At 38.0% G+C, this 14816-nt stretch overlaps 1 protein-coding gene across 1 annotated transcript; it reads left to right on the forward strand.

The window, feature by feature from the left end:
- The first annotated feature begins 5271 nt into the window (after positions 1-5271).
- Positions 5272-14313, forward strand: LOC108675011. The gene is made up of 9 exons (XM_018163003.2): positions 5272-5637; positions 6353-6481; positions 7990-9112; positions 9352-9541; positions 10086-10201; positions 10864-11005; positions 12074-12245; positions 12563-12700; positions 13430-14313. Exons 1-9 carry the CDS (start codon positions 5596-5598, stop codon positions 13640-13642), a joined length of 2265 nt encoding a protein of 754 aa, XP_018018492.1. The 5' UTR covers positions 5272-5595; the 3' UTR covers positions 13643-14313.
- Positions 14314-14816: the final 503 nt, after the last annotated feature.

A 14816-nucleotide genomic window follows, 5' to 3' on the forward strand; every position in this document is an offset into this window, starting at 1 on the left:
GTCTTGAGTCTGTCCATTTACTAATACTTGTCCCCTTTAAAACTCCTTAAATCCTATATGGAGCTACCAGAGAACTAATCTCTCTTAAGAGAGAACTGACTTGCTTCCAGTACCAATAAGCTAAAAACTTAACCAACAAGCTCTCAGGCCCAACGGTCATCCCATCTGGCAGACCTGTGGCTTTGTCCACCCAGCGTGGATCCCTCGCAAAGAAGAAGAAGAAGAACCAGCCCCCGGTCGAATGGCCACTTGTCGAAGGACGATAAATTTTGGAACAGAACTATGCTATCTAAAACCTAACCTCAGATGTGGTGAACGTAAAATTACATAATTTAACGATGCCTGGAACTCATATTCGATCTGTGGCCTGGTGGTGCATGGCAGGTGGTGGTCAAGGCCGGAAGAGGACAAAGCCAAGTGGTGCACGGCTGATTGGTGTAGGTCCGGAGAGATCCAAGGCATTTGATTCACGGCTTATTGGTGCTCAAAATTGGTGGTGCACGGCTGCGCTCCCGTAATTTTCTTCTGGATTTTTCGGTTTGAGCTGCGGTCGTTGATCGCCGACGGGCGTTAGTGAGCTGCCTAGCCAGAATATCTAACTTTGAAAGTCGAGAATCTTGTTGCTTTGTATTTAGTAAAACTTAGGAATCATTCCACAGAATCATAATTTCAACCTCGACGATGTCGCGGCCGCGCCATAAGCGGCGGAAGGAGAGCCGTGTGTGACTGTGTGTTTTTGTTTTCAGACGAAAACACCTGCTCTTCTTCTTTGCCTGCTCTAAGTGCTTCTATTGAACCACCTTTGCCAATAAGGGAGGCACTGAAAGATCTAATTTGGGTCCCTGAAAGTGGCAGGCTGAAACACCAAGCTTGCCATCAAGTATCAACAGCTGTATCCTCAGGAGCTCAGCAATTCCAGCTCCAGGCTCTCCTTTTGGGAGATTGGCTGCCTGTGGTGCCTGGTGCTGGTGGTAGAACTGGTACTGGTCTTTCCAAATTCCAGAAATGGTAACTTCAAAGGTTTTCATCATAAGGTAAATGTGGTGTATTCCAACACATTAAGGACATAGCAAAAAATGAATGGCTATAAAAAATCACCGTATGCACAACTCGAGTTCTGTTTGCTTTATGTCACTCTCAAAACACCGCACTAGACGCCAGCAACATTGAAACATCACAATTTCACAAAATGTTGCCAAATTTATTTAAAAGCCTTTTGCCTTTAGAATGCAAACCTACCAAATCCATTATTCTGACGCTGTGTGTAACTAAATTTAGCATTTTGTGAGACTAATTCCGGCTGCGCTTCAAACTCTACTAATTCGTAATTCCGACACTCATGTGTTTGAATTCCGATCCCTATGTGAGCTGTCTTGGAATACAACACAGCTTGGAATTAGAACACTATTGAATATTGAACACTACTTAATTAGGCTTTTAATTAAGATCTACTAAGCTTTTAATGAAGAAAATTTTAATTTTTGCACACAGCTTGGAATGAGCTGTGTGTGTCTAATTCCAAGCTGTGTCAGAATTAGTTTTTATGTGTCTAAAACCGTCTCTTAACCTAATCATCTATTAATTAATTTACACTTGAAATCAGCAATTACAAGTAGGTATACACAAAGGATTCCTAATATTCACAGACTTATTTAAAAGTCTCAAACCATAATATTCTTTCTACACAAACAGTTTATTACTATTTGGTAGAGCAAGGTCAACTGTCAAATTTGAGACATTTTTCGATGTTCTCACTGGGTGATGCGCACTGTCTCTCTTTGGATCTCATCATTTTCCTGCCAGATGGCCCAGACCTGGTGTTTTGGCAATAGTATGGCACGAAATAGTATAATGTCACTATTTCAACCATCAACGAATGCGTGTAACTAAGACAAAGCTTAATATAAAGGAAAAAAGTTGAGAAGTGTCAAAATTACCCACGATGTCGGAATATACTGCGTTTACCCTAGCAAAAATAACTTGTGTGAACTCTCCATGAGCTCAGTAACTTGACTAACTTCTGAAGATGAAATTCTGATTCCTGCTCAGAGACCTGGCATGCAAAAGAACAAGAGAAAATCCACTGAGTTTACCAAGCAGGTAGAAACTCTAGCCTCTGACAAAATTATAAGCAGACACTGCAATAGCTTATCACCATAAAACACTGGCATCAAAAGAAACACAACCATTCAATTTCCTATTATTTTGAAATGAAAATCTTGAACCATGGTATTTGTTACTTAGTCTGCACTTTGCATGTTTCAAACTTTTAAAATTAAGTTTTATTTCAAGTGTGTCCCGGATTACCCTGTTCCCAGGGGTAATTCAGGACGCTTTATTGTGTGTCTGGCACCTTAAGAATAACATATGGAATTTTTTAAGATGCCGTACAATAGCCCTTGGAAAGAGCTATAAAATAAGCCCAAACTTGTTTAAAAAATGTTTCATGGTAAGAAGCAATTAACAAAAACGCTCAAAACAGTCCTTTGTTACCCTGTTTGATGGTTCTCTCCTAATTACAAAAATTTCTTAAATGTTGCTACACTGTTTGGAAATCAGCACTGTAACAATTGGTTGTACCCACCATTTATGGAAAATTCTGTCCAATATTGGTCAGAAACTTAAACTTCCATGTTTTTTTATACTCACTTCCACAGTCAAGCTTAAGATTAAAAAAAATCACAGTTTACCCTAAAGTACCGTCAAACAAGGTAATAAGGGACGGGCAGGGTAAATCAGGACGTGCGTCCCACATGTCGTACAAATGTTGTAGCAACAAAACTAATCAAAATATTGCAAAACTGAAAATAGTGGCACAAACTTCAACATTTTTACTTATCTATTATGTATAAAGCTAGTTTAGAAATCATACATTTACATCTCTAAAAATGGCTGAAAATAGTGTGAAAAGTGAGATTTTGGAAGATTACCTCTACTATGGTCTGAAGCAAAAAAATATTTGGCGTATTAAAAAATTTTACTTACCTAAAAGTTGCACACAGGTGTAGGCTTGAAAACGCAATTTACGGGATTTGCCTATCTCATTCCCCAAAAAATGGCTGCCATTTCTGCGCAACGGGGTAATAAGGGACACCCCCCCCCCCGACTAATAAGGGACGCCCTTAAAAACGCATTTACAGTAGAACCTTAGTTAGCAAAGACTCCAGTTAACAAAAAAAATTTATTAACAACAAACAATTTTGATTACATTTACCTTGCTCATCAAAAAAAATTTAGCTTATTGAAAAATTAGTGCATCATCGGTCAGCACAAAATTGTGTGTGGAATGTCATGTATAGAATTGTGCAACGGGCATCATAGAATGAAAAGTAATTGACCTAAACTTCGATTTATTTCTCCAAAACATATGATGGTTGTCACTAAAACATTCCTTTTTTTTTCAGGTATGTTTTTACGATCTTTTTTTATGGTGAATTCACTTAACCCAATTAAAATGGTGTGAAATTAAAAGCCGTCCTGTAAGCTTACAGATACATAAGAAGCACTACACGGCTGCTGATATGAAGCTTGCAGTGGACAAGGTCATTGTAAATACTCAATGGCATGTTCATGGATACGGTAATACCACATCAATAATACGGTAATTGATGAATATGGTAATATCATATCAATAAAGGAAAAACAAGTAAAAATCACAAAAAATGTCATTCATTCTACATCTATATATACTATACATCATCTACAATGAAATAGGAGGACTTTAGAGTACTGTTAATATTGGATGAGTACCATGAAATGGGGTAACTTAGACTACTTTTTTTTAAATGATGCCATTTTTTTACTAGCCAAATTTATCCTTAATTGAAATGTGCAAAATACAGGTCTATAGGTACTCTAGGTTCACTCACCATAAATTGCTGGCTCCTTCATCTCATATTTTTTATGTCATTTCCAAAAAAATGATGGTCTTTGTTACTCCAGCTCCTGGCGTACGTATCTTAGACTGGGTGGTAAAATCAATTATATTATTTGGTAAAATAACTCCAGGTTTTGGTGCATTGTAGTAGAACTCTTCTAGTTACATATGCAAATGACAAATTTGAGGAAAGTGTCATAGTTTGCAAATGGGGGGCGCTGCCCCTGAATGCGGGAACTTAGATCACCTAATGTCAGCCGTGAAGGGGTAATATTTATATTAAAATTACCATATATATATATATATATATAAGACTCTGTAGAGTCTGAAACATAAAGAAAAAACATTAATAGGTGTATCAAACATGAAATGTGTTATAAATGGTAATTTTAAATTAATTTCCAAGTCAGTCTATGTTACCCCATCAGGGCTGACATTAGGTGGTCTAAGTTCCCCCATTAGGGGGTGGTGCCCCCCATTTGAAAACTATGACACTTTCCTCAAATTTGTCATTTGCATATGTAACTAGAAGAGTTCTACTACAAAGCACAAAAAACCTGGAGTTATTTTACCAAAAAATGAATAAATTGAATGGGATTCTATGACAGGCTTTAAATAATAGCTCTTTTTTGTGGGTCACATTTTTCATTTTTTAACCTATTAGATATGCATAATTTTTTATCTCTCTATTGTGTTACATAGCCTCAGTATTAGGCCTTTAATGCCCCTTGACAAAATTTTTCCATGTCAAATAGTTTTTGAGTTTTGAGGGTTTTTGTTAAAAAACTAAAAGTGGTCTAAGTTAACCCCGGGAGTCTGTTACCCCATTTTACGGTACACTCTGCTTGCTTCAAACGTTTTAAAATTAAGTTTTATTGCAAGTGTCCCGGATCACCCCATTCCTGGGGGTAGTTCAGGACGCTTTTATTTTGCGTCTGGCGCCTCATGTATAGCACATGCATTTTTTTTGGGATGCCATTCGATAGCCCACGCAAAGAGCTTTAAAAGGAGCTTAAACTCGTTTCTGAAATGTTTCATGGTAAGAAGTTATTTACAAAAAATGCTCAAAACCATCCCTTATTACCCCATTTGATGGTATAGCTGCTTCAAAGACAGTGTTCTTTCATTTTTGATACTTTCATTTTTGATACTTTCATTTCCTATCTTTGATGGCTTAAATTTTTAGTAGGTACTGGTATTGCAATTAATAGCTGGGAGATGGCTTGCTTTCTTCATTTCAAATTTTAATCCTGTAAATAATTTATTGAAAAATAAGATTAATTTGCACCTGTTGTATGTATTTTTTCTTGTTTAACAGTATCTTAAGATTAAGATTATCAGTATCTTATTTATAATAAAACTTCATGCTTGAACTGTAATTTTTATAATTTGCAGGTGCACTGAAGTTTGTATTGCCCTTTTGTCTTTCCATGCCATGTAAACAAAGTAGTATGCATGTTTTACTGAAAGACCTTGCAGGTAGTCTCTACACAGCTTACCTATTTACTCACTTTGTTTTTATTTACCTACCTATATACTGAATCTGATGTTATACTCATCAGAGAAACCTATTGAGCTGTTGAAGTGTTATGGTAAAACTGCTACTTGCTATTCAAAAGAAAAGTAATGCTGATCCTGAATAGTTATAAATTTTAATTGATCTTAAATATACGGTATATGTTATTTATGAATCATTATTCAAATTTTTAAAAATCAAAATGGGGACTTTCATTCCACACCATGGGGACTATATGATCAAGGTAAGAAAAGAGGATAATTTTGTAAAAAAAAATACATTTCTGAAGTTATGCTTAGTAAGTTTTATCACTGCCTTCTCTATTATGATCCTCCATTTATATCATACTGCTAATGTATAATGGTTCATATTTTCAATTCCCTACTTACATTTATTTTCCTAGATTTTTACTCACAACCTCTAACATTGCATTGCTGAAACCTCCTGAATTACTTTGAAAAATATGCATAGCCTTCTCATCTTGTTGGTAAACAAATTGTAAATCATGATATGAAGCTGTACCTGTTTTACATATGGAAATAATTTTATGATCTGGAAGCCCACATGTAAACTGAAAAGAAAATTTGTGATCATTTGGTTTTTTGTATCAAGAGTACATTTTATTTTCTGCTCATGTAGGTACTCAAAAATCTTCAAATGTTTTTAAATACCTATTTAAATACTAAATACCTAGTTGAAAGATGATAATTGAAATTAAAATTAAAAGTAAAAATATGAAGCCATATTTTTTGTTCTTATCGTCCAGAATGGTAGTTGCTCAAGGTAAACGCTAAACAGACTTTTTCATGTTCATTCTTTTAGAAATGTAATTTTTAATTGAGTGCAATATTTAATCATGGGAGTCAAGAGTGCTCCATACTATTTTCAACCAAGTTGGTTTAGTGATTAATACAATTTTTTGTAAGCAACAATTTTGTTCATCCTGCATTGTTTTGCAGCATGAGCAGTGCTACCATTGTGCTGGCTTCTATGGCCCCTGCTTTGGCGAGCCTCTCTGTGCAACCTGCCACGAGTTCTTGTGTCCAGCAGATCCTTTCAGCAGGAAGCAACCTCTACAGCTCTGTGATGTGAGCATACCTTGCCTCTGCTTGACCAAAGTATTCCATGAATTACTGAGCAAAATGTTCATTTATCAATTTTAATTATCACACCTAAGTATACTGGTAGCTGAGTAATTTTAATTATTGAATCCTTCCATAAATTCTGTTACGTACTTGTTATCATTTTTGCAGGCAAGCATAAAAATATGCAGAAATTCAAATTTCTTCATATTTTCAAAAACCAGTACAAGAAATTAATAGGTAATTATTACCTATAAGATATATTTACTCATACCGTATGTATTTTCAAAATTTTATCTTTCGAAGGTGTAATTTGCAGTTGAATAATTCTGAAATATGGTCAGTATACTCTAAAAAATGTATTACCTGGTACTAAGACATTAAAATGTAATGCAATATCTTCAATTTAATTCAATTTTATCAACTTACATCAATTAAATAAATAGATATTGCTACTTGCATCTTCAACAGAAATGCGGAAAGAGCATCAATTCGATTATCTAAGCCAAAACTTTCATTTAAATGCTCACATTGTAATTTTTGGGTACCTATGGCTGTTGTTGTTGTTGTTTTTGGAGTTCCCTAGTCTCCCTTTTACAAGAGACCCCCTTGCACAAGCAGGACACCACCAACAGGTCACTCCAGAGCTGTAGGATTGAGGTTATGTGCTGGTGTTGTCTGAGATCCTGTCAGAGCAGACATTCCAGAAGGATGTGCGCGAATGTGTGGGGAGCTCTCTGGCAGGATAGACAGGTGTCTGAGTCTGCTTGATGGCTGCTTGACCAATTCTGTTTATGTACGTTTGTAGTGAAGGGTGGTGGCCGCAGCGGAGCCTGGCTAGGTGTACTATCTCCAGTCTAGAGAGCTGGGTTTCTGTGCTGCTTATGTCAGGTGGTGGGTGTCCAAGGACTTTTTTTGTTGCCAGCTAGCTCCAGCGTTCTAAGTGTCATAATTGTGTGTAAGTTTTTTTTCTGTGCTGGTGTTGCCTTGTGGTGGGGGTACTGTGTTTAGTATACTGGTGTATGATGCTATGGATAGAACAATGGGCAAACGATTGGCAATTGGCAGAGGCATGACAATGAAGCCTCAAATACAAACTAGGAGCCATGTGTGGTCTTCTTGGGAGATAAGCGACCATATATGGTCACTCAACCATGAACGATTATAATACAATATACCACTTGGTGTTACTAATGTAAGCTTGTCTGTAATTTTTACCACCATCAAATATCATATAAATATATTCTCTCGCATGGTCTAAGCTTATTGTGGAACATCCTAAAATCTCTATCCAATAGACATTAATAAATTGAGATGTACAGTATACCAGGTGTTGAGAGCTACATGCATTAACTAGTACCTATTTATTGTTTTATTTTGTGTAAAATTTGTATTGTCAGTGTTAGAGCTCACTTATTAATGTGAAATTTATTTTTATTAGAGTTAATAATTATTTTTTTAAATATATGACCGATGTAATTTTCACTAATGAAGAAAATTTGTATTTGTTGCAGCAAAAAGCTGATGAGTGTGACTCAGGAAATGAAGAACCCCGAGACAGCCAGCAGGACTGCGTCGCCCCGCCTCGCATTGTGCGTCTGGATGGCGACAGAGTTCTGTATCAGTACCCTGACACATCTTCTAACAGCCCCACATCTCCTAGCAACTTTCCCACAGATCCTTCTGATTGTTTCTCCTCTAGTAACTACTCGGTAGACAAATACTCTGTTGCCTACGGCGCAGCTGGTGGTGCAACCTATTCATCTACTGGGCCTGGTCCATGTCCTTCATTGGATTACGCTACTTGCTCAACAGTCAATGCTGCCAGCATACCTAACAATATCTGTGACAAAAGTAATGCACCCTTGTCATCTTTTTCTGCCTCTGGATCTAACCATGGTGCGCCATACTCAGTTGCACTTCGTGTTGACCCAACATCTAGCAACTTCGTACCTAAAGAAGAATCACCTCGCTTTCCTGTTCACAGAGGGGATGATTCTGTTGATTCTTCTTCATCTGATTCAGATGATGAAAATGGCAAGCGCTTGTTCTTTATGGTGACTAGTAAAGTAAAGGCTCTTTGTTCTGTGCCCGGTGCTGAACGGTATCCGAAACTCAAAGAACTCGAGCGTTCATTTGCATCAATCCTTGGCAAACAGTTTGCTGAAAATATTCCTAGTCTATTTATGAATGAACTTTTCATTGGAGATAAGGCTGAAAATGACCCAATGGTTGCCGCTCAGCGGCGGTTGGTCATGGAACAGGTGCTGGCAGACTTGAACAGGTCAGGCGAGGCTGACTATCAGGACCCCATTGACAAGATGATAAATGAACTGAAGTCATGTGACCCGCATAGTCTGTGCCACAAACCCAATGGTAAAGTCAGAAGAATTACGCGTAAGAAGCACAGCAGATGCTTGATTAACAAGTACTCAGAAGAACCAGAAGCAAGCGCTTCTTGGCAGACAAGCAGTAACAACAACAACAACGCATATCTCAACGTGAGCAATAACTCTTGTCGCTGTAGTTCTGCTCAGAGCAGCTGTGAGCTGCAGGAGCGACTTTGTCTCCTCACCAACCACCTGAGATTCGCTGAGAGCACGCCCACTCCTCTCATCAACAGAATTCCTCCTGAAGGTAAAGCTGTTTTTCAGGTTTTTCTTCACCAATATATAGAGATTTTTCAAATACTGCCTTATGTCCTTTCATTCTAATCTGCAATTGAACGCCAATGAGTCGCAATGAGGTATAGGTAATTTCAAAGCTGTTTTCTTTTTGTATTCACCTTGCTTCTTAAATGCAGTTTCCTGCACATTTCCCGTGTGTAATAGCTGTGCGATGAGCTAATCTTTTATGTTCTCCTCCTCCCTTACAAGTATGGCTGGCGGTGTTCAGGAAGATGGACGACGTGTCCTTGTGGCGCGCCTCCCGCGTCTGCAGGTCGTGGAAGGAACTGATCCTGCGTCACTGGGGGCATGACAAGTGGAGGAGCTTCACGCTCAACAGGTGGCGCTTCTTCAAGCCGCTCTACAACCCCAAGCACTGGCACGCCATCTACACCAGCCTGTCAGTCAAGTCAAGTCCAGGATTTGCGTTCGTGTTGCCTAATGACGCCATCTATAATTTTTTTTTTTTGTAAACTAATCATTTTTGAGTGGCTATTATATCCATCATGGGATCTAAACTACACTGCCAGTCGAATCAAGCGTATAAATTTCGCTGTTTGGGCCATTTATTACACCTTGTTTGTTTTGTACAGAATTGTTTCTTTGTGCATCATCTGATACGAGGTATCTTTGATTGTCCCATGATTGCTGTCTTGTGGAAGATGACCCAGAATAAATATTACTGCTCAAATTGATGTTAATTATTGCAGCGCTCATTTCATCTTCATCTTTATATCTAATCTAGCTAACATCAAATTCCTTACTCAGTGACAACGTAACTTACGCTCAATCTGATGCCCAGTGATTATGACCACTGAATTGGGTACCTAACTCAATGATCAACTTATTCCAGTTGGTACCAATGTGTTCATGTATTCCCTGAATCAACTTGTGTTATATACTGAAGAGCCCGGATGGTATTGTTGATATTATTTATTAATCAGGATGGAGGCGTCGCCATGCCAGAGCTGCCAGAGTGTCATGTTCAGGCCGGTGCGCGCGACGGTGTTGACGGAGCAGCGCAGCTGGCGCATGACGCGACTGCGCACCGAACTCAGGAGTGAGTGCCTTAGCAATAATTGTTACCTTATTAAGCATCGTAATCTCGCAATACTTTATTGAGCTACTTAATTTCTTTATACTAAATTGAAGATCCTAATTTTATAATTTTCTTTCCTGTGACGACACATCGTGCAAAATTTAGAAGCTAGTAGGCAAAGTATTAGAAGGGTTCTTCACCAGTCTTGTACGTAAACATTCGCTGTAGAAGTCATCCAGCTGAAATCCGGAGTGAAGTAGCCAGAATAAGAGAAAATTCCGAATAGATTTCATTACTGACTGCCATTGACCCTACGCTCCGCAGCCGTGTTTCTTAACATCTTACACGCCGGTACAAGTACTCAAAAATTTGCCTCGTAAGAACCTTTTAAACGCATGTAATTAGTAAGACTTCATACTGTTTTCAGAGGTCAAAATTCAGAACTTGTGGCGAAATACTCTGAAGAAAAACTCGTTTCTTGCTGGTTTTTCAATCATCTCGAACTCGTTATAGACGAAGATATTGCTATCAAAAATCTTCTGTTCCAAACGATACTCAAAAATAACTACTTTTCAGTATTAACTTAGTTTCCTATTTTCGCTAATTTAAGTTTGGGTAATTATGTACATTTTATGGCTCTAAGACGCTCTTCATGACCGAACTAACTTTTTCTTGCTCGACAGATCTGCTGTCCGATTCTCCTGAAGGCATCGAGGCGATCCCTTTGGACATCCAAGCTCTTCACTGGCAAGCCTCCATCAGAGGTCCTGATGAGAGTCCTTATCAGGGCGGCACCTTCTTCCTCCACATCCTCATCCCTCCGAGGTCACTGCAATGTCTAAATTCATTTTACTAAGACAGAAATTCGGCAGAAATGTCATAAATGTTTCCAGCCAATAAATGTAGTAATTCATTTGTACTTGCATCTAACTCGAAAATTTTATTGACCTCTACGACGTCACAAACACTATTTGTGACTTGAATTTAATGAATTAATTAGCTGGTTGATGGGTTTTTGCATAAGATTATTCTCGATAAGATGTCCTAGGTAAAAAATTAATTGACGAGTAGTTCATTTGATGCGTAATTCATTTAATGAGTGATCAAATAACGTTTCCTATAGAATTGCGTTTCTCCCACGGCTCCAACTAACCAGTTTGATATCATATCTCATAGGGAAAGTTATAGCCCTAGCGAAATCCACTTGTTAGATTTATAGCAAAAGTTTAACAAACTGGAATCAAAATGAAGTAACCATGAAAAAATGAAATGAAATAATGACGGTGATCTTATCTATTGATAGATTGAGAAGGATATGTGTTTATGGCTTGGTTTTGTCGAGAAGTATATTTAAGGATTCTAAAATTCTCAATTTGGGGGAAAAAAGCGGGAGCTAAAACTGGAAAATCTCTTATCGGTCACCGGGACTTGTGATGCGTCATGTCATGACGACTTACGCCAATTCGCACACGTGTATTTTTGACTATTGAAGATTTAAGGTGGACTTTATAAGAGTATCTTTAAACATAAAATATAACCGAGTTTTAAATATTAGAAAAAAAAACTTGAAAGCTTGCATTAAGAACGTACAACATTTTTCAATCCTTTCGATGTTTTCTATGTGTAATAAGTCTAGCTAAAATTATGCATACTTCTGTCGAGAACAGTGCGGTAGAGAACAAAATCTTGACAATATTTGTAAGCTTTTCTGCCGGAAATATTTATTTTCGCTAAAATATAACAGAACTAATGCAATGGTAGAGCTAATCTCGATCAGTTAGAATAAAAAGTAGAAATTTCACATCACATCCCTCTTTAATTAATTTCAGGTTTAGAACTGCAATATTTTTTGTTCATTGAGCTGTTATGATGCTAACAATACAATTTTCGCAGGTACCCGTTAGGCCCTCCCGTTGTTCGGTTCCTAACAAAAATCTTCCACCCGAACGTGTCGTGTCACGGCGACATCGGCATTGACTCCATCCAGCACAACTGGTCCCTGGCGCTCACCATCTCCAAAGTGCTCATCTCCATACAGTCTCTGCTCACCGATCCCTACACCACGGTCCGAATTCATGAATTATTATTTGATTAATTCAAAGTTACTTTGCTACGGATTTGTACAATCGTATTTTACCTATACACCACGGTAAAAATTACTATCGTCACATGTGAAGAACGTAGAATGGGATTGAGGAAAATGTGATCGAAGGAAATAAGAAGAAGAGACAGAATTTCGAACTATCATGTATTATATCTATCCTTAAAAACGCCGCTTTGCGTTACCAGTTGACAATATAATGCACGTATGTACATGTGAAATGACTGAATTTAAATTGTTTAAATATTGAAATAATGTACTAATCATGTAACTATGTGCAGGTGTGTATGAACCCTGTGGCTGGGAGGCTTTACGACTCCGACCGTCCCAAGTTCGACGCCGTGGCGCGGGAGTGGACGTGGCGCTACGCGATGGTGGACGTGCTTCAACCCGCCCCATCCGCGGCCGAGCTCGACCTGGTCTGTCATTATTGTATTTACATTGAATATTCTGCTTACATTCAAGCAGCCTTTTGGCTTCTGGATGAAACGATTTCGTAAAAGAAAATACAGGTTTATTGATCCGGGATCTTGTGTCTTTTGGACCAGAGACTTGCTGGCCTTTGATTCAGAGGCCAGCTGATTTTGAACAAGAGATCTGTTGGCTGTGGGATGAAAAATCTGCTGGCTTTTGGATCCGAGACATGATTTTGTGTTACTCCTTAGCCTGTTGGCTGTTTGTTTGAAAACAGCAAATTAAGATAACGTCTTTTATTTCATTATTCATTGACGTTGAAGGTCTTGAAAGATTACTTGGCCCAGTACATCCCTCGTTTTTCTCGAATTTATCTTTTCCTTTGATGTGTCTTGTCGTTTCAACTCTAATAAGATGCACAATCGAATTTTTTTTGTTCTTGACTAGAATAGTACTATATTTAAAATCAAGTTGAAGTACCCCAATTGACATTTATAATAATCAACCTTTAAATACTATTGCAATCTAATTTTTCCCTCAAAAATTGTTTCATTATTCTTTTTTTGTGGTCGGGAAGAATTAATTCATATTGTAGTGTACTGGTTTTCTACAATTTTCTCGCAATTCTTTCCCTTTTTATAGAGGTAGGTACTGTATAATTTTAATATGCTGTCATCTATTATGTAGGGAAAATTACTGTAGCTAAATCCAAGTGCGATTCTTGATGATTGCAGTGCGCAGCAGCGTCAGACTCGTTCGAGGACAACAGCATGGAAGACTTGAGTTGCCTGCTCCAGGATCCTGGAGAAGACGACAACAACGATCAGGAACCCGACAACAACGACCAAGAGCAGGACAACAACGAACCCGATAACAATGAACAAGAACAAGATAACAACGATCCAGAACAAGTTGACCCTGGCCAAGAAAACATGGACCAAAATTAGGAAATGTTAAGTTGAATGCAGCGTGACTCGCGCGTGATAAATTTAAAATTTCTAGGTGCCATTTCCGGCTTATTCCGTTGAACAGTTTGATTATATGAACGATCTCAGGCGTCATTAATTGAATGCTGTAACTTTTATACCTTTGTCTGGAACGGATGTCGCCAAGCTTTGTTTGCGGCGAGACAGATTTCAAACAATAACTGGTACTATACACTCGATTGTTGTGTTCGGAGTATGCAGGCCGGAGCTCTTCATCACGTAACTTCATATTTTCTATTACCAGTACGGGCTTTTTGCCTGTTCTCTGCTCTATGGTACAATTTGATTGCATAATTGAATACGTTATTCCGCTTTAACTTCGTGATTATGTCACAAACGACTCATAACCTGAACAATAAGCTTATTGTACATCATGTATATGGAGTTTTTATTCTTCCTTTCATTATTCTTCCTTCCGCACAGACGCCGTGTTTATGTTACCTCACTGCAGGCGTACGTGCAGCGATATCCCAAAATGCGGATGTTTATATCAATAATATCCAGTGACTCATAATGTAGATAAAAGTTTCTACGTTTTGTTGCAATATGCACCTTGAGGTGCAGGCCTTTTTTTACGTCATGCCTTCCTCGGTTAATTGTATCTCTCACGTTTTATATATGCTATGAACTCGAATTAAATTGTTTCTATTTCCTAGTAGAATCTGGCCATAGCATACGAGGATCTTGGTAACTCCCAAATGATAAAACGGTAGAGCGACCAGTGATTTTAGTAGTCTTATTGTCTTATTGTGTATTGTGCTTCTGATTCATTACGGTCGACTGCCGAAGATAATCGTGACAGGCTGACTATTATTTTACGACAGGCAATAAGTTGGAGACCAGTGTTCAGATAATTAAATTGCAGAATATATTTCTTTTCCTTCATGGGTCAGTTGAAATCTTAATTGATTCAAAGATATTTTTCAGCTTCTATCTTTCTCATCTGGCCGCTCATTTCGCTCAATTATTTTTTAAATGCAGAATATGAGGCCAATTATATAGGTATATAAAGTGATTCTTAGTGTGATGCCGCATGTGCTGGGTCCATGGCAGTTGCAGAATGCATGGTAAAGAAGTTCCTAACAGAATCGCAAATTTCGCGCTTAATTTCTGTCAATCGCTTGGTAAGATTTAG

Source organism: Hyalella azteca, unplaced genomic scaffold, assembly GCF_000764305.2.
Source record: "Hyalella azteca isolate HAZT.00-mixed unplaced genomic scaffold, Hazt_2.0.2 contig8729, whole genome shotgun sequence".
Taxonomy (NCBI): Eukaryota; Metazoa; Arthropoda; class Malacostraca; order Amphipoda; family Hyalellidae; genus Hyalella; species Hyalella azteca.

Excerpts from the sequence above, each read along its gene's own strand:
- LOC108675011 (XM_018163003.2), top strand. The coding sequence starts at position 5,596 with ATGGGGACTTTCATTCCACACCATGGGGACTATATGATCAAG. Across the intron at positions 11,006-12,073 it reads CACATCCTCATCCCTCCGAG|GTACCCGTTAGGCCCTCCCG; the intron begins GTCACTGCAATG and ends CAATTTTCGCAG. Across the intron at positions 12,701-13,429 it reads CCGCGGCCGAGCTCGACCTG|TGCGCAGCAGCGTCAGACTC; the intron begins GTCTGTCATTAT and ends TGATGATTGCAG.